This window comes from Malurus melanocephalus, unplaced genomic scaffold, assembly GCF_030028575.1.
Source record: "Malurus melanocephalus ecotype Western Australia unplaced genomic scaffold, MMel_1.1 scaffold_793, whole genome shotgun sequence".
NCBI classification, from domain to species: domain Eukaryota; kingdom Metazoa; phylum Chordata; class Aves; order Passeriformes; family Maluridae; genus Malurus; species Malurus melanocephalus.
The window spans coordinates 184,522-208,562 of NW_026624025.1; the positions used below are offsets into that span (position 1 = coordinate 184,522).

Below are 24,041 nucleotides of genomic sequence, written 5' to 3' on the forward strand. Positions count from 1 at the left end.
TCAGCTTGCACTGCACACCTACCATGACAGTGCTTTAGCTCAATTTTTTTCTGTGGAATCTGGCAGCAGGTGAGAATTTTCTGTTAAAAATCATCCCAAATTCCAATCTGGGCCCGTGGAAACAAAACTCCTGTGCTAAAAAGGCACRAAGTGAGGGTATCCCATGAGGATAATTGGGTCCATTTAGGGCCCAGGGAGTGAATCCCTTCCCTGGAGGCTCCTGGCAGAGCTGCTGCTCCAGGAATGACTGGGCATGGTGCAGGGTGTCATTAGGGGCAGTTACACATCCCAAATCCCAGCCCTTCAGCAATATTGCCCACATTCAGGAAAGGAATRGCAGTTCCTGATTCTGCTGTAATGTAAATTTGAACCTCGGGCCTCTTCGAGGTTTTTATTTTCCCAAGTGAGATGTTTGCTTTCAGCTGGTTTAACTCTGTGCACAGRGCTGTGGAAAGCTTGGGAACACTGGAATTAAAGGGGCAAAATCCAGCCAGTTGTGTACAATGAGCTGTTATTAAATCAAAGCCAAGGAGGTTGGCCTGGGTTGATTCCTTGCAGGCTCTGGGAGGGTCAGAACGGCTGCTAGTGAGGGGTGGAGGCTTTGGTCTGGGTGATACCTCACAGAATCTGAAACAATATAATGCTGTAACCAGGGTTAAAACAGTCCCTGGAATTCTGTGAGATGTTTTGATTTCTACTATGCATTTTTAACACATCAATACATCACAACATTGGGAAATTCTTCCCCAAAACAGTCCTGGGTAGATGTAGAAATCCACAAACCAAGCTCTTCCTGCTCCCCACTCCAGGTGCGTGTTTTGTTGGTAGTTCCAAACTATTTGGTGCTCCTTCAAGGGATTTTACAAATATTCCCCTTGCAGGTTCTATTTTAGTATCCAGTGGTGGTTAAGAGCATCTTTATCATCTAGTAAAACCTCTGTGTTTTTCAAATAAATGCTAAATAAAACTGAGACAAGACTTGGGCTTTGTGAGTGCATAGTGATTTGTGAAAATGGTATTGGTATTTTGGGGTCAACTCATCACGATTCCTGAAGCTCAGGAATTTTTCTTTTTAATCTCTGTTCAAACCCCCATTTCTCTGATGTAGCATTTTGCAGCAGAAGGAACTTCTGCCATGGAGCTCTTTGTGAAACAGGTGAAATACAAATAAAGGGAAAAAAATTTGTTTTTCCAAGGCTTAACTTTCTGGGCCGCGTCATGAGCTGTTAAAAATCACTCTGAAATCTCTCTGTGGTGATGTTCCAGGCTTGTAAAACAGATTTGTTAACCCTGAAGTGTGCAGATACAGAAGTTGTACCCTGCTTTTTTTTGTAGGTTTTTTTTTTAATATTACAACTCTATAAATTGATGGGAAATGGGGTGTGGCACACTCCGAGGTCTGGCCAGGCCCTCCCTCCTGGGTGTGGCACACTCCGAAGTCTTGTCCCAGCTGCCATCTTGGGTGTGGCACATTCTGAGCTCTGAGGGCCACCACCTTCACAACTGGGGCATCTCCCACCCTCCAGCCCACACCYCCACACACCACACCTTTCCTGTGAGCCCCCTACCTGCACTCAGTGCCCCCCCAGCCTTCAAAAAATCCCAGAACCACTAAAGTTGGAGGAGATCTTCAAGATCTTCCAGTCCAACCCATGCCCTGACACCTCAACTAAATTGTGGCACCAAGCACCACAGCTAATCTTTTTTTAAGCACATCCAGGGATGGTGACTCCACTCCCTGGCAGATCATTCCAGTGCTTTATCACCCTTTCCATAAAAAACTTTTTCCTAATATCCAACCTATATTTCCCTTGGTGCAGCTTAAGACTGTCCTCTCTGCCCCCAGTGTGATCCCCAGAGTATCTGTGGTGCTGCTGAGGGAGGGGAAGATGTGACTTCTGACTCTGGGAGTATTTTACTTTTAGGTGTACTTTTAGGTTTTATGCTGAAGATAAAAAGCACTGAGCAGAGCAGGCTATCAGCACCAAGAGAGGTGAAGCATTGATCTCTAGACTGAGCTAATTCCTACTTTTCAGGCTCTTTCCTTCTTCATCCTGTCTCTCCTTCCTCATCCTTTTTCTTCCTCTTCCTCCTACTCTCGTTAACGACAGTAAACTAAAATGGAAATGTAGAAAGAATATTGAAACATAATGGCACAAAGGAAATAATTAAAGACAGAGTCTGCCAGGCCCCTCCACATCCACAATGTCACAGATCCATCACTTCTCCTCAAATCTAAAAGCAGCTTGTCTGATTTTTATGCCTTCCATGAAGGGCATATTACCAAAAACTCTGGAAACAAGGAAGTAGTAGCCATAAACCGATTTTATTATTGTTTTTGAAAAATGGAATGTTTCACTTACAGAAACTTTAAAGTGATGTTTGACCAACACCGTTTTCGTTACAAACAAAACAAAAAAACCAAACAAACAACAAACCCCAAACGGAAGTTGACACAGTATTTGGCTACAGTGCAGCAGCAGCAGTCTCATTTTTTTTTTTGTTTTAGAATCACAAACTCAAGGTGACCCCTGGTTAATAAAACTCACGACCACTGTCATATCTGGCATTAAAAAAAAATACATCTATGTACAGCGAGTGCCGTCAGTAGCGGCGGCTGAAGCGGGGCTCGCTCAGTCTGTTCGTCCGCTCCTGGCCCCCAAACACACCTGGGATCCCACTGCTCTGCAACATCTGGCTCTGGCTCCCAGCTGGGGTGAAGCCTCCACGCCTGAAAACAACGCCAGATAAATTGAGMATGGCCTGGGAAGTTCATGCTGCTGTGACTCTGAAAGGTGTTTCCTTAATTTGTGTTTACATCTTAATAGGTGTTTGCGAAATTTCCTTGATTTCCCCTTGCCAATGCAGATTTAAGTAGAAGATGAAGGTATTTTTTAGAATTTTGACAGGGGAAAATTCCTTTACACAAATGAATCAATTTGTSTAAATTCCTTTACACAAATGAATMAATTATTATARAAGCATTATAAGCACTCTGAGACAGAGCTTCTTACCCTGACGTCCCTCCTCGAGTCATCCCATGGCCTGGTCCTGACTGACCAGGCAAGCTTCTATCACCACCTAATTCAAAAAAAAAAAAAAAAAAAAAAAAAAAAAAAAAAAAAAAAGAAAAATACAGGCTTTTGTGTTTCCCTAATAAAAATATCACCTTGTTCCCAGAATTTCATTTGCTTTCTCGGTAATTTAACTACCACTAGAAGGTTCAGCAGCAGTAATTCACAGAGAAAAACCACAATCACACTGGTAAGCAGCAAGTGTACCTTGCCATCTCTCATGATCCCGTCCCATCACTCCTCCATCCACATTTCCCTGCCATGTACGATCTTGATGCCCCTCTAACTTTCGACCATGATCTCCCCAGTCACGTCCATCTCTTAAAAAAATAAAAGAACATCTTCTAGGTATGTCCCCTRTCCACTTAGCAGCACAGGGTAAAGCCAAACGCCATACCCCATGCCCCAAGTGTTAAATGGTTAATTAAGCTGTAGCTGTAGCCACCCCATCATTGCAATCAAACAGAAACAATGAGACACTTGCTRAACAGCATCCTGCACACAACAAAACCCATCTTCTTCTGACCTACAGAGACATCATTGATATTGCAATGGACTGAAATACTGAGGCACAGATCAAATTCATTGGCTGCTACTCCTCTATCTGAAAATTATGCAGCTGGAATATGCCCAGCTCGATTAACTGGTTTAAAGAGAAATCACTATGATTCCAGGTGACTCCAAGTTCTCTGCCCCCACCACTGCAGAGACTTCTCACTCAATTTCCTTAAAACCTGACCGCTGGCCATAAATGAGACTTGTGCAGGCCTTACTGGAGCATCTGTAAATCTCATCTGTAAAAATAAACTAAACCTGATCTGTAGAAATGAAAGTTATTGACAAAAGAATCACAGTCAGGAGCTGAGCTGATGGAGCAGCTYTTTACTCACTACAGAGCTTCATTCTCCCRAGGCACAGAGGAGCTACAGATGCTYGAACATCTGGAGAGAAGATTCWGCTTCTGCTGTCACCCTTTAAAGGYTAAAATCTGAAGAACCCCCAAGGAGTTCCCTGCCGTGCCAGGCACTAACCGGGTTTGTGGGGGTATCCCTCTTCCCTCACTCATCCTTCTGTCAGAGCCATAGCCCCCCCAGCTGTCCCGGGAGTGACGGTCGGGCCCTCCGTGCCGTTCATCTGGGTAGTGCTGAAAGGCAAACAYGACTCWGTTAKGCCAAAAACYAACACAGGTTTTCTTCTAGGATTGKAAAAATTTGGTTTTTTGGATGTTGYCTCTCTGTAAGGTATCAGGAAATGAAACTGTAGCTGTCTTATTTTTTAGTGGTTCCACTGTTGTGCACAGTTCACGCATTTATTTTGTTTATTCAAAATAACAAACAAATTACTTTGTGTCAATTGTTTATTGACACAGATTCCATGCTGTTCACCAGTGGGAGAAGTCCTTTTGTTTGGTAAGGCTTTTTAAGGCTTACATTCTGGTCAAGATTTTTAATTTTCACAGAGAATACCGGCTTCCTGCCTCTCTTCAGAAATCAAAGGTTTTGAATTCCAGTATGGTATTGGTTTTCACACCTGTCCTTTTACAGCCWTGTTCCATTATGGCATCAGTTTTTCTATTTAGATAAAGGGGAGAGAAGGCATTCTTTTGCCAAGCTCAGAAACTACAGAAACTCTCTCTTAACACCTAGGATGGTCAACCAGAAAGCTTTTACTGCCACACACTGAAAAGATGCTCCCATCACTCAGAGGTTTCYCCTTGCCTGTATCTGTGGCTCACACCCCAAGCAAGTAACAATAACTTACTTTACACTAATTAGCACACAAAATTAGTTCTGCTTGAGTATCTCAGCTGAAACCCAGTGGTGATTGTGTTTAAGAACAAGGCTTAACAGAGTGCACAGTAAGAACTGTGTTCTTTCTGTATAGCATCAGCTTGTTTGGGTCTTTTTAATTAAAGCAGAAATTTGGCTAACGCACCTGCCCGTCTCGATCTGGAATTCCTCTTGTACAGTCTCTCCTGGAATAAAATAGAAAAGTTTCAGTTGAACCAACACAGTAATCGTAATTTCATTGTCTGCATGAAATAACACTTGAAAAGTTAATCTCCCTTTGGCTGTAAATCTGTTCAGTGGCAAGACACTCAAATGAGTTCTTGTTTCATAGAATCAAAAGAGATCTAAGTAACAACTGTCACTGTAATGTGAGTAAAAAAGGCAGCACTGAGGATGGCCAGGTTCTCAGTGATACCAAGGGAGAACACTGAGCRAGCCCACCAGTGTCACAAATGAGTTAAAAGCAAAAACAAACGGTACAGTTTTCACCAGAGATCCTCTGAGAGCRAACAGAAGTGTCAATGGCACCATGAAGAAAAAAATTTTCTGTTCTGGCAYGCTGAAAACCTGCATTAAACCCACTAAAAACTAGGTTGCAAAGATGAAAGTAGGGAAAATTTTAAAGAAAAAGGAAATGGCTAAATCTTAGGGGCTCATAAAGCAGATTTCCATACATCTCAAGAGAAGCTGTTGCATCTCCATCAGCATCATAGCAGACTACATCAGTACTTGGCTTAGGATTTTTATGCAGCCTCTTAACTCATAGAAACAAATGACTGCAAGCACGTGTGAAATCAGACATGAGAAATGCACAAGACTGATTTCTTTTGGTGTCTGAAGAAACCTTTCAAGCCACAAAAAGACACCAAATTTCCCTAGAGGCACAGGAAGAGGAGACAGTGCCTGACCAACCTGTCCAAGCAGTGATCCTGGTAGCGGCCCCGGTCCCTGTGGTCGAAGTCGTGGAAGCGATCCTGCCGGCTGAAATCCGAGTGGTAGCGGTCCTCCATGGCCAGCCGCTTGGCCTCGGGCCAGTAGGGGTCATCTCGCCTGCACAGGGGGACCATCAGCAGCAAGGCCAGAAACACCTTTCCTTCCCTGCTCGCTCAAACCTCATTCAGTAATTAAAAACTGATATGCATGAAGCAGGAAGTTCGGTTTCAGAGAAAACTGGGTTTACCGAAACCAGCTTAATTTCAGCACGTTCTACTATGAGAAGAGATTGACAGAGTGAGTATCTTTTCTCACTCCCATCTAGAGTTGGTACATACAGTAACTACTCTTGGTCACCAGTTTTTGGGAAAGAAGAATAAACCTGTTCTAACAACACAGTGCTTATGAGTGTACAAGCATGGCATTTGTTTTTCTTCAAATTGCTGTTAAAGTATTGCAAGCAGCATGTAAAGAATCTTTCAGCTGTGACTGCTTTATCAAGCCACAGCTGCTTTATCAAGAGGGCTCCCAATTTACAGCAGCTCCCAAAGGGAATGYTGGCTGAGTTTGGGCCCTCACTGCCACGATCCTCACCTGCTRTCAGGATCATAAGGCCTCCTCATGGCAGATCTCCGCTCCTGCTCGTAGCGCAGCTGCTCCTGTTGGCGTCGCAGCTCTTCCCTCTCTCTCTGGATTCGCTCCTGTTCCCGTCTCCTCTCCTGCTCTATGTGCATCCTCTCCCTCTCCAGCCTCTCTCTCTCCAAGCGTTCTCTGTCCAGGCGCTGCCTCTGGAATTCCAGCCGTTCCCTCTCTCTCTGGAGCCTCTGTCTCTCATCGCGCTCGTGGATGGCTGCAAGGCGCTGCTCCCGATCTCGCCTCTCTCTCTCTCTAATTTAACAGAGATACTTTGTTTTTCATTRAGACTCTTCAGTCCAAGCTTTATTGCTTGTTTTGAGTGGGGTTTCTTGTTTGGTTTTGCCTTTTCTTAAAAAAAAAAGTTCCTATGCTGTTCCCACCTGCTTCCTAAATCTTAATGAATTTTTTTCCCAACTAAACAACGGCAATTTAGCTTAGGAGAAATTAAAAAAGGCCATAAAAATGACAGAAGCAAAGGAGAGAATTCTGCATAACTAACACATTATCTACTCCACAGCATGTCCTGAGACAGAAATCTGGCAAATAAAAAAGCTTTTGGGGAAAAATCAAATATGGAAATTCAAATCAGATCAAGTGGAACACAAAGCCTGAAAGCACCTACAGAAGTCTCATGAGAACACTGATTTCAGTAGTAAAACCCTCCATCATTTGGCACTGTGTTTGTTCCACCAATAATTRGTGTGAAATCAAAGATACCACTGTTGGAGGGCCAGCACAGCACTACTTTGCATCCTTTCAAACCATGAACAGATCAGGGAGTCAAAAAATGGCATTCAAAGTTCAGAGGGAACTGGGAACTCACCGGCGCCTCTCCGTTTCCCTGATTTCTCTCTCCCTCTGCCTCTGTCTTTCCCGCTCTCGCTGCTCCTTGATTTTATCAAAGGATAAAATGTCCTGCTTTTCCTTGCTCTCCGATTTGCGGTCCTGGCTTTTTGTGCTCTGAGGTGAATCAGAACAGTGCATGAGCTGAGCACAGTGCATTTCCASCTACAATTCCCAAGCAATTGCCTATTTTATGTCAACCCGAACATAACAGGCAATCTCACCTTCCCCAGAGGCAAACAGTGATGGAATTCCAGGAAAAAATACCCCAAATTTGGAGAGAACTTCTAAATATTATAAATATGTATAAATACTAGGGGAACACAACCTGACTTGTACTGATTTCAAACAATACACTGCTTTCAYACCAGCAGAAACATTCCAAGTTCAGGGAAACACATTATCCTAACAGCACTTTCATATTGTAACTCTATTTCTTCCACTAGGCCAGAAGTGAAAAACTATAAAAAARGTGAAAGAAAAGCACTTCCCCTCTGTTGCACCATCAACATTCTGTTTTTTTTTTTTTTTTCAGAAAACGATAAAAGGATAATTGTACCAATACACGAGGCTAAAAAAACCTTCAGCTCTGAGCATATAAAGCTATTTGACACCCTTTTTACACAAAAGCYTCTCTGGAAGCTGGACTTACCCTCTCTTTTGATGTAGAAGTTTTCACACTAATAACTGGCTCTCCTTTAGATTTATCCATTACCACTGTCCTTTCAGTTCCTCGACTCACTAGAAAACAAAATAGAGCCAAAAATAAATGGTGCACAAGATATGCAATGATTSCTGCAAGATTTAAAACTGTGAAGATACTAAACAGTAAAAAGTTATTTTAATGAGGTTTTAAATGACTTATGGAACTGATTTATAATTTAAAAAGCTTGCCAAGATTTGATCATGTTGAGGATAGGGGCAGTAGTAAATTTATCACAAAACTACAGCAATATTTTCTGGCAGAGATGACATTTAACAGAACACAAATTTAATTTAATTCTCCACAATTCTCTGTCCCCAAAATAATTTCCTTTSCCACAGYTGAAAAAAAAAAAGGCCCAAAAAAGGACACAGAACCACACACTGTGTCAGGTCTAAACCCAGTGACAGCTCCMTAAAAATGATGGAAACTTTGTTTTAAGCTATTAAAAATCTAAGTGAAAATCTTCAAGGTTATTTTCTTGTGTTTGTGTCCATTTTACTACGTAAGCTTCTTTTTACTGAATTATTAATAATATACAAGTATCTTTGAAAACATTAAGACAGGCAGCATCACCTGATTTGCTTGCCCTGGATCTATCAGAAGATCCAGTCTTYTGTTCATCTTTTTCTTTTCCTTCCTTTTCATCTTTTTCGGATTTCTTAGCATCGTCTTTTTTGTCACTCTTCTCCTCCTTCTTAATACCAACAGACCTACAAAAAGCAGTAAAGCAAAATGCCTCTTTCAAAAGCAATAAACCACTTGAAAAAAACAAAATGTTGGAAGTATCACTCTAACCACACAGTCTATCAAAAATACAAATTAAATCCTAGAAATATTTGTCAGTTAAAAGAGTTCAAGCCAGAGTCAGATCACACAACAAATGACTGATTAAAATAAGTTTATCTAGAAACAATTCGATTTAATATCTCCTGATGTAACCAACAAAGTTTTACACTAACCCTAAAGAGCTTTTCATTTCTGAACAGAGGGCCATTTAAGATGCCCTTTCTACTGTAAAACATCAACTTTTCAAGCATTATTCCTATTTTYAGATGCATGATGAAACATTAAATCAAGATTTACTACAGATACTGTTCAACTTGGTCACACAGCTGTATTTCACATGAGTGGTCTTTAAGTATCAAAAAAATACAAAACAACACTTTACTTCTCAGATTTGGATTCTGCRGAATGGTGCCTGTCTTTTTCCTTCCTTGTTTCACCTTCCTTTTTGTCTGAAGGCTTTTTTCCTGCTGGTTCATTTTTTGCCTAGAAATTCAGCCAGAAAWAATTACAGTCAGAGATAGAGATTAAAACTGCATGGTTTTATTTTCATTACACTGCCATGAAATAGCTACCACTCACCTTTTCCACAGAAATCATTTTACCATGCAGCTCTGTTCTGTGCAGGTGATTGATACACTTGGTGGCCTCCTCAGATGTTGACATTGTCACAAAGCCATAGCAGCGAGCACCAGGACTGCGAGCGTTTGTCACCACTTTTGCACCAACCACCTTTGGGGGGAAGGAATAAAAAGAAATTCTCTGTTTGCAGGTGTGTCATTAAATAAATTCTAACTAAATCACCATTTCCTAGAATGGTTTGGGTTGGAAGGGACCTTTAAAAGTCGAAGTTCAATCAATACTGTCACAGGAAGGGACATCTTCAATTAATGCAGCTCAGAAGATTCATCTTCAAGCTGCTGAGCAGGTCAGTAGCTATAGGAAGACAGGTATACAGAGAGGAGAGTGGGGGTGTAATAATCAAAATAAAATTAAATAAACTAAACTACCATCACTTCCTCTTTTCTTAGAGGACCCCTGTATCCACAGATGACAATCTCTGTCAGCCAGAGGAACTGGGTGCCATAAATATTTAACATCACATTCAGAAATGTATTTGGAAGAGGAGATGGTCACACAGAGTTCCCTTCCACAACTTCTGCTCTTGTATCCTAGCAGGCACTGCAGAACAAATGGAAGCCTGCCCTTTGGACTGGATTTCTCCAAGGAATGCCCCTTGAAATGGAGCAGTTTAAAACACCATTAACTACTGCTGGGTATTCAAGACATAATCAGACTACATGATGATCTATCAGTCTCTCCTGTTGAGGATTGTCTCATTTTTACAGGTGTGTGCACAGACACTCTCTGCAAACTGGATCTCTGCTCCCACCCCTCCATTTCAATCTTCTTTATTGAAATGTGCTGCTTTCAGATATGGAGTTCCCAAAGAACACAAAGTTAAGTATTCAGGCTGCCCAGTTACCCATTAGGGAAAAGAAGAGCTAAATTTAAGTCAGCCTTTTAAACTGACAAAACAGTTTGTTAACTTACGTACCCACTACATACCTTTCCATACTTGCTGAAAAGGTTCTTCAGATCTGTAGCTCTAGTHGAGGATGAAAGTCCACTAACCCACAAATTTCTGCCAGAACCACTCCCCACACGGCCTAGGGTACAAAAAAGCCAACCATAAATGACCTTATAAAACACAAATGCAAAATTTGCAAAAAAAAAAAACCACAGTGCAAAATTAAAAGTTCTTAACCCCCCCGCAGAAGCTTTTCCTTCCTAAAACTCTACCAATGCAATTTTATTATTATCTCCACTCATTCTTAAAACCAACATACACTGTAGCCTGCAAAACTGAACTTCTGAAATCCAGTTAATGTGTATTTGAACAGCATTAATAAGTTTGTAGCTAGATGTTTTCTTCCTGTACTCCAATCACTTTTAGGAGAATTACAAAGTATCAAATATTTCTTATTCAAAAGAAAACTCAATTTTGTTAATAATGTTACGGAACTTACAAAAAACTGAAATTCCTAATTTACATTTTGAAGTTACAACTGCATTTAGGGTTCACTGAATTAACAGTCTTCATTTTTACTCCAGGTCCTTTCTACATTAAAAAAACCCCCAAAAACCCCAAAACACACACCTACCTTTCTCATCTTTCGCCGTTATCTTTGTATCTCTGTCCTCAATAGGGCTAAAGATAAAACACCACATTATTCACCAGATCATGTGCAAAAAGAACATTAATTCTAGACAGCACAACTAAAATTGGATACCTACCCGTAAATTAGTTCCAAAATAAACACTAGTATTTGGAAATTTCTAAAGAGTGACAGGAAATCGGGATTTGTACCCCTAAACGGACAATTCTGTTTTGCAGATGACAGAAATAAGAGTAATTTGGGGACAACAACCTTTGAAGGTTGAGGAAGGAAAGAAATCAAACCCACTGCGTTTAAGAAAAATAAAAATATCTGCACATGGAGAAATAAAAGAGACCCTTTAGGAATAGGCTACAATTTCAGCAGTCTCGGAGGCCAATTGAAGGAAACAGCTTATTGGCATCACTTAAGGACCAATGATAAAAGATAGCATCTGGTCTATAACGGAGAAAAAACAAACCTCTTTTTCTGATCACCGCCCTCACTGGCTGAGGACTCTTTAGTGGCAGGGGAAGATTCCTCTGAATTAGCTTTGTCTTCTGCTCTCTTGCCATCTTCTTTGCTATCTCTGGCTTCGGCACCTGCGCCTTTCTCCGCTGTCTCCCCACTAGAGGCTTCCAGGCCTTGGCAGCGTTTGCTACTCTGATCGCTTACGCTCTCTACCACTACACCTTCAGAGTCCGGGGCCTCTTCCTCGGGGCTCTGTTCACTTGTCTCCCCTTTTGCTACCACTAAACGCTTTGCTTCCTTCCTTGCCAAAGCTTGGGCCGATTTGCTGTCCAAAGCTAAAGCATCTTCCTCCAACTGAGCCGCAGCAAGAGCGTCCTCTTCCTCAGCCAGCCTCTTGCCTGGCCCCGCGTTACTGGCTTCCTGCGCGCGCGGCCGCTCCGCTTCCGCACCTTCTTCGTTAAGTAGCTCAGATTTACAAGTTTCCCCCAAAATGTCGAGTATTTTCTCATTTTCTACGGATTTAACAGGAATAGAATGGCACAAGATTTAATCACCAGGGAAATACAGCAATCACAAATGTGGAACTGGCATGGCTGCCACACTAACACCAAGAGAACTGCTAAGCTACACAGAGATTGGAAAACCCTAGTGTACACAGTGTTACAGCTACCACGCTAACTGCTCTCTCACACACTGCCAAATCAGCCCTACCACCTGAACAGGGAAGAAAAATGCCCCCACAGATTTAACAAAAAACTTCGGGCTCAGCCTTCATATTCTTCAGCAAATCGTTCAGCTCTGTTTCTTCTCTAGTTAGCTTCCAGAGTCCGAGATGCTTAACTGAAYGTAWCAAGGCATTGAGAGTTCAATTTTCCAAATTTCTGCGAAGTTCTTTTAGTAGAGACAGTCCAACATGAGAACTGGGCATCTTCTGATGGTTCTGAGTGTGTATGCAGTCCAGAAAGCGAGTGGGATCTGTAGCAAATTCCTGTGATGGCAGCGTGTTCCTTCTTCTGAAGTCCAGTCACTCTTCAATTGCTGTTCTGCACCAGAGCTTTGTGCTACCTACACTCCTGTATTTATATTTATTCACAGAATCACTGTACAGTGTGATATCACAAGATCTGTTTTCAGAACCTTCACAGCTTTAAGGCTCATTCCTTAACTCCAGTCTGCAGTAACAGTTCTAGGTGAACCATTTCATGGCATTAARCACATTTTCCAAAGGTGGTTATTCACAGATCTGGTGATATGACTGGGTTTCCAATCTCTATGACCCTGCATGACCTGGATTTTCCACCATAATAACGTACACTACAGTAATGCATTTTAAAAAAGAACCAAAAAAACAAACAGGGACGCAAAAAGCCTAAATGAAGAATGAAACCGTTTAAATGCCCAGGATTTTTTTCATTAAAAAAAAAAAAATCAAACAAACCAAAGAAAAACAAACAGTACCTGGCTCCAAAGGTAACTCTTCAAGTTCCTGCAGTGAAAAAGATTTTAAAAAGGAAAAATATCACTATTACATAAGCAAGATGGTATTCTAAATGAGACCTCYTAACCACCCAGTATAGGAGAGAATTACTGAAAGCATTACTGYAATTTAGTCTATATCAGCTTYGAAAATGTTAAACTTTAAACAGAAGATTTAACATGAGTTTTTAATGCCCTCAAACTTTTATGAAGTCTGTGAAAGCTTTAGCACCTCTGAAATTCAGTCACCTRTTGAACACATGGGTACACATTCACATGGGTAAATAAATCAATAAATGTAAACAGCACAGAGAAAAGCTTATTTTCATGTCACTCTTCTCTACACTGTATTTTGTGAAGTCTCCATTGTGAAAAAGGATCAACAGAAACACCAGGTTCACCTGGAGCTGGTGCTCTTAACCTACCAGGAGTGATCTGGAAACAAGGCCAAAGTTTCAGGAATAGACAGTTCCAGCTTCCTTCTCAACATGGGATTATGTATATTTTTAAAAGAAATTAAACACAATGTAAGGCACTGAGCTGGTATTTACATCAAATAAAAGGAATCCCAATTTACCACCAAACTCAGGATGATACACACATCATAAATATATATAACACACATCATAAATATATACCTATACTATATATATGACATGACCTGAGAAATTAATCTTTGTTTTTATGAGTAAATTAAAAAGATATTAACTCCTGTTCTTTGCAGAGTAAGAATGTAGCCACTGTACATATACTGTTTCAGCACACAGTCTCATATAATGTATTTTATGCTTTTTTTGTTTGTAAACAAAATCAGCTACCATTTACCTTTATTACGGTTAAATCTGATGAAGAAGCATCTAAACTGTTCCCCACATCTTCAAACTCTACCTTTAAAAAATAAACAGGAGACATTTTGTTATCTATAAAGGAACAYTGTGAGTGAAATCTGAATGAGAAACTGAAGATTTTTACTTTTACTGACAGCTGCTATCCAGCAAACACATCCAGCACCCAAAGCAACCAATAATGGTAAAAACTGAGTGAAAACCTCCAGGACTCTCCCTGATCCCCACTGACTAAATAAATTCATTATYTTTTAATTGTGATGGTCAGCTCACAAAAATCTTTTAAGTATGGGGATCCCAATAGAAAAATTTATGTGATTTTATCTGTTATTTACAGCAAGAACACAGAGCCAAAAAGTCTATGGGACTTAGTATTTCCTTCACTGATAAAAGCAGACCATGGGAGCTGACCTAGCCTCAAGACATTTAGTCACTAAAAAAGATCCTTTTTCTGAGTATTTCCATGTGATTTTTGTAGGACAGGCATATGCTTGGCCATAGGGGGCCAAGTTTTTTTCTGTGACTTTAGAATCTCATAGTCAATGTAAACACACAACAAAAAGCAATATTCCCCTATTAGATGGGGGGAAAAATAACTTTTTTCAAATGCTTTGTTGTACATTTCGGGAGACTGACACTTGATTTTGGGGGATTATCCTCTAACCCAGTGTCATGTGAACAGTGCAACAGCCAGATGAACATAGAAACCCAACATAAAAATACTTCCAGCAACTGAAAAACTGCAAGACCAAATCTTAACAGAAAAATAACCTAAAATATAATTCCCTGAATGCTGCTGTTCAGTTGAGGAGAAGAAATTGTATGCCCCACATGTCCTCTAAAATAAAGACGTGAAAACAGGAATGTAAACATAAGATGAAGCAGATGAGAAGATCAAAGCATGATGAAAAACAAATGCTTGGTAAACTGCTATTAATGAATATAGTCACATGTGTAYAAAAAAGTCAAAATACTTTAAAATTAAGACTCGTATCTCCACAAATATGTAAAAAGAAAAGCAATGACCACATGAACCAGCACAGTCCCATATTGTTTCAAGTATTCTTTAGCAACCATTTTGCTATTTAATTCATAAATAAATAAATTTAAAAAAGAAAACCCTGATTCCACACACATAAGAGATGCATACCATCACTATTGGTATTTCTCTTGATTCTTCTTTAATTTCTGAAAATTGTGGGGATGCCTCCAAGTTACCTACAGCATACTCTGCAGGCTGATCTGGAAGTTCTTTCACTTCTGCATCAGCATTTTCTTTACTATCAGACAGCGAGTCAAGAATATTATGGGCACTGTAATCATCTCCACAATCTACTGCATTGCCATTATCTATTTCAGCTTCATCTAACACACTAATATCCATCATGTCAATATCCTGCAAGTTATCCAAACTTGCTTCAATATCGTCCTGTGAAAAGAAAAAAAGCACATGTCACAGTCWTGGTGACTTGAGAGCAAAGCTGTCATCACTCCCCTCCAAACCCAGMCTCATGTACCTGTCCATCTCCAGAATCTTCCTCCAGGCCATTGTCTTCTAYTCCCTCTTCATCTGGTCTACGTCCTAACAATATTATCATCATTAGAATGAAAATAAAATAACTACAGATGTATCCTTCAAGCTTTACTTTTCCATCAGAGCTGCTGCTCCCCTCAGTTTTTTCATTTCCCACAACTGTTTGTTACCACCCCAGTAAGTGACAAACATGCCACAGGCCAAGAGCTGGCAAGAGTTCAAGCTCTGTGACCCCAGAACATTTGGCTCAGCTCAGGTTGCAGCAATTTATTACCTCAACCTTCCATTCCTTTACAAAYATTTACCAGAAGAGAAAAGAAAAAAACAAAAACAACCAACACAGCACAAAATAATTTTAAAAACCCACTCTACCTGTGAGTTTTGCTGCAGTGCTCTGTYCACCAGCTGGACATGAATCATCCCAACTGGCATTACTGAAAACACTACACCAGCTTCAGCACCAAAGAGCAACTCCTCAAACTCAGAGCTGAGCAACTCTTTTTCGATCTTTCATGAATTTTATTTTTCTCAAAAACTACAAGCACATTACAACTGAAAAGTGAAAGGAGTTTTAGAGCCACATCTATTTCCATCCCAACACTAGAAGTTCTGTAATATATATTAGGTATCTTCTGAGACTTGAAAATAAACATGATTACAAAAAAATCTCTGCTTTTGCCCATAGTTGAGACATTTGCTCTCTGTCTGGTCAAAATTTCACATTTTAGTCTGCAAGCAATGAAGCACAAGATTACACGGATTATTTTGCACTTACTAGAAACTCTGCATTTCTACAAAAAAAAACAGCACCTTTTCTCAAAAGGTACAGTCCCATTAAAAAACTAACTATTAAAAACACTGATGCTGCTTCAGTTTATTCACTAATTCCTGATACAAATTTCAGCGAATTCTGAGAATAAACAAGCAGATTCTTTGTGTAGACCATTTCCTGCCTTACTAAATCACATGAAATTCTGTGAATAAATGACTGCTAAGTTTAATATTGTACCACCCATCCCATGAAAACTGACCACAAATGTGGGGAAGAGTACCAGTAACAGAAAAAAAAGATTTGCAAGGTTCCATTTAATGAATAGTTACTTGAAAATTCAAGGATGAGAGGGTAGAAAGCCCCTCTAACTACCCTGTACCTTTGCTACTTCTTTTCGGAGTTTTCTTCATGATGTTTTCCGAAACCACTGGAATTTCATCAGGATTCCCTCCTTCTTCCTCAATAGCCTAGCATGGGAAAGGATAAAGACAGATATAAAGATAAATGTAAAAGATTTGGTTGTACGTTTTCATTGAGTTCAGGTGCTGGACATCAGAGGCTGGAAAAATTCCAAACCAAGAATCACCAACTTGAATATGCAAACGAAAAATCACCAGATCAGAGCAACAAGGACGCAGAAGGCAGCCAGTTTAAGTTTTATGGAAAGCAATCAGCAAAAAGCGTCAATCCTACAGCATCTGTGACTCTCCACAGACACACAGGTTGTTGTGACAGAGTAGGAATCTTGGCTCTGGGACACAGCAAGCAGCTGGTCAGTGAAGGTATTCTGCACGCTATTAACTCACGAAACGTTGTGATGAGGATATAGCGTTCAGGCTGTAAAGCCAGAAAAACATCAGTACGCAGCAAAAAGACAGCGTACAGAACTGCAAATCCAGGAACTCAGAGGACAGCAGATTGTGGTGCATGAGGCGAGAATTGGGTCGAGTGCCGCGGCTGGACAGGTCTAGGGAACAGGAGGGGCACCCGATGACACCCTGTGACAGCGGCGGTCACAGGGCGACACTGGGACGGCCAAGTGCAGGCTCAGCTTTACCGGGCACCGAATGCTCGCACTGATCGTGGCGGGCTCCGCGGAGCTGCCCCGGCCCGGCGGGCACCCCTCAGGAAAATGGCGCCAAAGAGCGGCCGGGCCGGGGTCATTCCCCCGCCTCCCCTCAGGCAGCCCCGCCGCGCCTGCCCGCTCTCACCTTCCGGAGCCGCTCCATGAGGACGCTCTTGTTGCCGCCGCTGTCCAAGTTGCGGTGCCTGAGCTCGGCCCGCAGGTCTATCACGCGCAGCTCGCTCAGCGGCCGCCGCCGGCTTTCACACTCCGAAGCGGGGACTCCAAGGCCACCCAGGGACGCAGACTCCCCCAGCCCGGCCGCTGAGTGACTCTCCGCCATGGGCCGCGGTTTGGACTCGCGCGGGCGGGGCGARGCGGGATGAAAACAACGCGGGAGAGCCGCAGCCGCAGCACAAAATGGAGGAAAAAACCGAACCGCAGGGGAGAGCGAGGGGGCGGGAAGGGGAAGGAGCAGCAGCGCGCATGCGCGCCGGGGCGCGGGGAAGGCTGCGCGCGCCGAGCCGCCGCCAACTCCGGAGCGGCGGTGACGTCACGCGGCCGGCCTGACCCGAGCCCCTCGGCGCATGCGCAGCAGCAGGCGAGCCGTCCTTGGACGCGGGCGCCGCCGTTTGCGCATGCGCGGGACGATCCGCCCGCCAGGCCCCGCCCACCGCCTCCCCGCCCGCGCATGCGCACAGCGCGCTTTGTTCCCCCTCCCCTCGGCGTGTCTTGTTCCCCCACCATTTTGTGCCGTGATCGCAAGGTTCGCTGCTGGGTTGTGCCGCGCGCGCGTTCGGGCTCGAGGCGACACAGCGAAGGGGCCTTGATGGCGGAGAGTCAATCAGCGGCCGGACTGGGGGATTTCACATCCCTTGGCGGGGCCGCGGCTTTCGGTTCGGAACCTGAAACCCGGCGGCTGAGCGAGCTGCGAGTCATCGACCTGCGGGCCGAGCTCAAGCGGCGTAACCTGGACAGCGGCGGCAACAAGAGCGTGCTGATGGAGCGGCTGAGGAAGGTGAGGGGAAGCCCGGCGGGGGGAGGATGGGGGGGAGCGGTGTGGGGCCATCCGGGTCCTTTGTCTGTGGCGCTCCCGGCGCATGCGCGCTGAGGGCCGGGCCCGGGGCCTGGAGCAGCCCTGAGGGGAGCGGGGTTCCCGTGCTGCTCCCGGGCAACCGCGGGTGTTGTTAGGCACCGGTTTGTGCTGTTTCCTCGGACCGCTACTGAGCCGTCTCCTCTGCGCTGTTTCTTTACCCCGTTCCGAAGTGTAGGCGCCCGTTCCGCCGTCCTGGCTCCATGGCTGCTCTGGAGCGCGGCTCAGATTGCACTGGATGGAATGTGAGATGGCTCTGGCCTTTCCCTCGTTTCCTGACGCATCCTTCCCCCGTTTACCCTCCCGTTTCCCCGGCATGCACACATGTGCCTCTTTCCCATATCTTTTCTCATGATTCCTCTCTATACCGTTCACGGGATGGGTAAAGTTGGAAGGGATCACAGTGGTTTATCTGCTCCAGCAGGCTTTTGTACTATGGCCCATGGTACAGGATTTCGTCCGGACTGTTCTTGAATAGGTCTTGATTTCAGTGTCCAGTGAGAGACACTCCACACTCTCCTKGGGCAGTCTGTTCCAGTGTGCGATCACTTGCACAGTAAAGAATTCTATCCTCGCATTTAGGTGGAACTTTCTGTGCATCAGGTTCTGTCTTACTGCTTGGCACTACCACACTTCACCCGACTCCACCTCTGACCTCTCTGGAATGTATTCTCACAGACTTCCATGAGGCCAGAACAGCGTGGTTAGTCCTGGCCCTTTATGGGTTCTAACTGTGCATATTGAGAAAAAAACTCATGCACCTGAGTTCCTGTAAGTCTCTCTTAATTTTACACCGTTAAAGTACTTACGGGCAGAGCAGGGAGCTTTGCTCCCCAGTTGTAACTTGATTTGACTATGGGAATGTGTTGCACCTAATTGTTTAGTGTTTCTGACAGGTGATACAGCTGCTTGGTTGTATGATCTGAACTGGGGAGAGACACCAGTATTCCCACCTGAAAAATCCTTAAAAATTGTTAAACCTTAGTAAGTAGCCAAGCACCACATGGCCGCTCACTTAGGATGGGGGCTGGAAATGGAAGGGTAAAAGGAAGAGTAAACTTGTGGGATTATGATAAAGACAGTTCTATAATTTTAAGAAATGTAAGGGTGTGAAAAAAAAACCAACATAGGTGAAGGAAATTAAAAAAAGCACACAAGAAAAACAAGTGACGTGAAAGAAAATAATTCCTTACTGCCAACCAGCTCAACTGATGCTGAGCTAGACCCCAAGTAATGGCAGCCCCACCAGCTTCCACCAGTTTTAGTGCTGATCACAACACTCTATGCTCTGGAATATCCCTTTGGGCAGTTGTCCAGCTGTGTCCCTTCCCAATTCCTTGTGTCCCCCCAGCCTGCTCACTGAGGCTGAGCAGCAGAAAAGCCCTTGACATTGTGTTAGCTCTGCTCAGCAATGCCTAAAACATCTGTGTGTTATCAACACTGTTCTCAGCACAAATTCACAACACAACCCCCTACCAGCTGCTGTGGAGAGAATTAACCATCCCATCCAAACCCAGCACAACAAATAATACAGTGGATGTCATCCTGCTGTCTCCTGTAGGCCATTGAGGAGGAAGGAGGAGATCCTGACGAAATTCCCGTGGCCTCAGAGCTGACCACCAAAAGAATGCCAAAAAGAACTAGTAAAGGTATGGTGTCTGGACACTTTTGCAGTTCCAGTGTTTGCGTGTAGCTAGAACTTGGCATACAAACTTGATGTCTTCTGTTTCATTAATTTAAAAAAAAAAAAAGAAGTACTTTTTGCCTTGCGGGAAGTGGTAAAACTCACCTGTATTAGTGAGTAAAAACAACTTTAAATGATAATATGACTGCTGACTGTATTTTATTAGCAAGTGTAGAAACCTGAAGATGAAAGTTAAAATTGCAGGTGTCTCAGTACTTGTGACCATGAGTAAAATTGCGTCAGATACAGGACAAGTAGTTGCTGAATAAGCTCTTGTGTGAAGTCTTTATGACTGTATTTAACTACATTTTGCTTCAAAATATTGATTATTGTGTATGTTTTGTTATGTGTGGCTTGCTTGAATTGGTTATACCCAGTTCTTAAAAAATAGTCCTTGGAGAGAAACTGATTATTAAGCTGTTTCCTTTAAGATAGAGGGGCTAAAAATAGAAAGAGAGCTGTTGTCTTTGAATAGCAGTAGGAGTTTGGGGGTGGCAGATGTGCCTAAACGTGATCTGTCTGTCCAAGGTCTTGAAAGTGAACACTAATTCTAAACCAGGTTAATTAAGGGAGGTTCTTTTGTAATAATCTTAAGGAGTTAGTTTTAAATGGATTAAGGAGAGAGTGCTGTGTCTTTTTAGGTGTTCAAGTGTTGTGGAATGAGACTGTAGCTCTAGAAAAAATACTGTAGCTTTAGAAAAAATGTGTGCTGCTTTTAGTTCGTGCTCCTGCTGTTTGCTTTTACGGACAGGCAAGGTGACCTCTGCTATATCCATACAGACCCAGACTTGTGAATCAGCCTCTTAATGATTACTTGCTGAAATAAACTCTGTTCAAAGGTTTAAACATGTTACAAAATGTACTGCTGCATCTCACTACAATGATACTGTTTGTAGGAAGAAAACCAGAAGAAGAAGGTGTGGAAGACAATGGTCTAGAAGAAAACTCTAGAGATGGACAGGTAAGTGAAATCAGGATTGCAGTTACTAAGAATCAACATCATATAATCTGCAATAAATACACATCTACCCTTTTTCTCTCTGTAGGAGGATATTGAAGCAAATCTGGATACCTTGCAGGATATCGACATGATGGATATCAGTGTATTAGATGAAGCTGAAATAGATAACAGCAGTGCTGTGGACTGTGGAGAAGATTATAGTTCTGACAATATTCTCGATTCTCTGTCTGATAATAAAGATAATGTTGAAGCAGAAATGAAAGAGCTTCCTGATCAGCTAACAGAAAATGAGGTGAGTGAGTACAGGTCTTGGTTATTTTTCAGACAGTATTTAATAGGTATGTGGGCCCATGAACAAGGTGTTTCAGTCCAGTAAATATAGGACATGAGTGTGATTTAGATTCTGTTTCTCATTCGCAGCTCCCAAGTCCCCCTCTATTAAATAGAAAATATTCTTGAGGCTTGAAATGTTCTCAGTAGACAAGTCACCGTCTTACTTACTTTGCAGTATCATCTTTGCTTGCCATGAAAGGACCCTGGAATTGAAAATACTGTGTTAGTTTCAGAATTCCCACTTCTTGTTTGTGTGTTTGTGTATCAAAGTGTATATATGCATATAGCCAGSCATCCTGGTATTTATATATATACGTATRTGAAGAGAGAGAAAAGTAAATTTTCAGCTCAGGTAATTTGAAATTCTTTCTGCAGAAAGAATGCTTTGGTTTAAGGAAGTTGTATTGTTCTGTTTTCTCATAGAGATTAATAAAAGAAGAACTTCCTATGTTGCCCTGTTCTGACATTGCCAGGCTTTGGCTTGGTTTTGAGAGCTGCTTGCAATGTCATTTGCAGACAGCACAGGGTAAAGCGTATTTCACATTCAGTCCCCAAATATTGTCCTTCTTGAATCCTTGTGGGTTTGGGTTTTTTTTTTTAATTTTAGACTATTCACTCACAAGGCAGAACATTCTCCTTTCTTGCTTCCTGCAGATCTGTCTCAACTTTTTATCATTTATTTTCTGTGCCCTGAAAAGGGGATTTTCTCAAAGCATTTGTGTTTGATTGGTCTGTCAGTGCCACAGCAAGGCTATGATCCTTAGATGATGCCCTGAAAGTGCCAGCATCCTGTTATAGGGACCCTTCACTGAGCAGTCCCTTGGATCAGAGAGTGGTTCCACTGCTTTGGTGAGGGTCACACAATCAGAGCATAAGAGAGACTTCTGTCCCAGTTCTTCTCAGTCGAATGTGTTACTGCAGGCAGCTGCTGGTGCCCTTGAAGGACTCACATTAACAGTTTATGGAATAACATAATTAAAATAATGGAAAATTGTGTTAGCTTGAGGCTCAAGGATTGCTGGTGGTAGCATCTGGCTGCAAAAAAAAATCAAAAACAACCAAACAACATACTGACCATCTTTAATTCCTACCAAAAGCTGGCTGGAGTTTATCATTCATCACTTGGAGTATGATTCTTACCCAACAGACATCAATAAAGGGGAGAAAACAGGTTCAGCCCTGTTGCAGTGGAGCCTTCCCCAACTTCTCCACACTCTTAATTTAATTTCACACTGTTTTCACATTTAGGTGGAGCTTGAGTGACTTCAGTTGTGCATCCTGTTCAGTGGGGGGTGGCCAAACCTTGGAGGTGGGTGAGTGACACCAGTGCCACACCTGAGGTCACGTTTGGGCCACAGCTGTGCATGTTGCTGGTTCCAACAATAAGAAATCTTTATTTTGCTTTGATTGACAGCTGCTCTGTGGCTTGTCAGCTCCAAGGTACCACAAAATTCCCCCTTTTGCAAGGATTTCAGCAGAGCCTGGCTGTGGTGTCTGCATCCCAACAGACCAATCAAACATAGAAGTCTTGGAGAAAATCTCCCCTTTCATGGAACTGAACACAGAGTCATTGCAACAACACTCACTTCACCTGAAAGGCAATTTTGTGGGGATCTACAAATTAACCTTACGTAACCAATGAGTTGTGGTTGCATCTTACTCTTGGCTCTTTAAGGGAGGAAGATTTTTGGGATATGTTTTCCTTTTGGAAAAGTGGAAACCTAAGTCGGCATTTCTAACTTGTTTCTTTCATTTAGAAAGTAAAGTTAAAAAGTAGAAAAATGAAAAAAACATGTTCAGTAACCACAGAAATGTGAAATAAGATTCTTAACTTTGAAGTAGACAATGTCCAAATTAAAATTAAACATAATTGGAGAAACATATTTAATCATCAGGTATGTTTACATGTTGCTCCTCATTTTTGGGTCACAATCTGAAGTAGCAATTGAGATCTGTCAAAAATTTTAAAATATTTCTTGGTAGGAAAAAATAAATGCAGGTGTATTCTCCTTAAGCTACATCTGGTAAGAAGTGCTTTCATTCCTTTCTTACTCTTTTAGGAAGATTATGATGAAATTGAAAACAGTTTAGAAGCCACCTCTTCTGATTTAATTGAAATGAAGGTAAACTGAAAATGTAGCTGTATTTCTGATTGTCATGTTATCAGTGTGTTGCGTTATAATATTTACTCAGTTCTCATGCTACACAAAGAAAACGTGACCACAATACAAAATTGTAACAGAACCCAAGACATTCATGACCTTGCTCAGCACAATCTGTGGAATGAGGATGCCCTGTGGTTTTTTTCCCCACTTTCCAATCAACTCTCAAGATTTCTTTCATTTTCACGACAGATAAAAAGGTTCTTATACTGTTGATTTCTTCTTTCCCTCTGACTGTATAAGGCAGTAGCTGGGTTTGGTTTTTTTATTTCAGTTGTTGGGGTGGTGCACAAAGAGACATTACCAGTCTCTTCAAAATTCAGAATTACAGTTATGGCTGATATTTTGATTTGGCTTTAATGTGACAGAAAATTCACCTATACAAAATACTCAATTGCAAATGAAAAGAAGTTCTGAATGTTGTGGATGAATTTATATAGTTTTTAGGTTTGGGACTGGGCAGGTAGTTGCTATTATTCAGTGTTTAAAACCTACATTTTATACAATCCTCATTCTGTGGTCTTTTTTTTTTTCCAAACAGAAAATGGAGAAGCTACACTTGGAGCCAGGTACTGTTAAAGAAAAACATATTCCTGTCTTTTCAACTAATACTTTTTAAACCATTAACTATTAAAAAAAACAAGCAAACAAACATAATTTACATTATTTTTATAATGGACAATCCAGATCATGCAGGGTCATAGAGATTGGAAACCCAATCAT

The 24,041-nt window shown here is 42.1% G+C and overlaps 2 protein-coding genes across 7 annotated transcripts; one reads left to right on the forward strand and one right to left on the reverse strand.

Moving 5' to 3' along the window:
- Positions 1–2,307: 2,307 nt before the first annotated feature.
- On the reverse strand, positions 2,308–17,555 carry LOC130584885 (scaffold attachment factor B1-like). Of its 4 annotated transcripts, none has more exons than XM_057385132.1 (21): positions 17,234–17,555; positions 16,402–16,489; positions 15,234–15,298; positions 14,935–15,145; positions 13,697–13,755; positions 12,854–12,881; positions 11,406–11,907; positions 10,931–10,977; positions 10,335–10,435; positions 9,348–9,497; positions 9,151–9,251; positions 8,556–8,692; positions 7,929–8,017; positions 7,257–7,393; positions 6,392–6,685; positions 5,777–5,914; positions 5,010–5,049; positions 4,106–4,218; positions 3,282–3,394; positions 3,015–3,081; positions 2,308–2,731 (listed from the first exon to the last, which is right to left on the reverse strand). In XM_057385132.1, exons 1-21 carry the CDS (start codon positions 17,426–17,428, stop codon positions 2,605–2,607), a joined length of 2,802 nt encoding a protein of 933 aa, XP_057241115.1. In that variant the 5' UTR covers positions 17,429–17,555; the 3' UTR covers positions 2,308–2,604. The 4 variants fall into 4 exon arrangements, with proteins under 4 accessions (XP_057241115.1, XP_057241114.1, XP_057241116.1 ...); XM_057385131.1 differs by having other exon boundaries at positions 13,697–13,759; positions 14,867–15,145; XM_057385133.1 differs by lacking the exon at positions 14,935–15,145 and having other exon boundaries at positions 13,697–13,759.
- Positions 17,556–17,754: 199 nt separating this feature from the next.
- LOC130584893 (scaffold attachment factor B1-like) lies at positions 17,755–24,016 on the forward strand. 3 transcript variants are annotated; one of them, XM_057385145.1, is made up of 6 exons: positions 17,755–18,103; positions 19,740–19,827; positions 20,759–20,823; positions 20,909–21,115; positions 23,217–23,279; positions 23,860–24,016. In XM_057385145.1, exons 1-6 carry the CDS (start codon positions 17,777–17,779, stop codon positions 23,935–23,937), a joined length of 828 nt encoding a protein of 275 aa, XP_057241128.1. In that variant the 5' UTR covers positions 17,755–17,776; the 3' UTR covers positions 23,938–24,016. The 3 variants fall into 3 exon arrangements, with proteins under 3 accessions (XP_057241128.1, XP_057241129.1, XP_057241130.1); XM_057385146.1 differs by lacking the exon at positions 23,217–23,279; XM_057385147.1 differs by lacking the exons at positions 23,217–23,279; positions 23,860–24,016 and adding an exon at positions 22,405–23,001.
- Positions 24,017–24,041: the final 25 nt, after the last annotated feature.

What these genes read in the sequence shown, in the direction of transcription:
- LOC130584893 (XM_057385145.1), top strand. Translation starts at nt 17,777, where the DNA reads ATGCGCACAGCGCGCTTTGTTCCCCCTCCCCTCGGCGTGTCTTGTTCC. An exon ending in ATCAGCTAACAGAAAATGAG is followed by an intron (nt 21,116 to 23,216) that starts GTGAGTGAGTAC and finishes TTACTCTTTTAG; the next exon opens with GAAGATTATGATGAAATTGA. An exon ending in CTGATTTAATTGAAATGAAG is followed by an intron (nt 23,280 to 23,859) that starts GTAAACTGAAAA and finishes TTTTCCAAACAG; the next exon opens with AAAATGGAGAAGCTACACTT.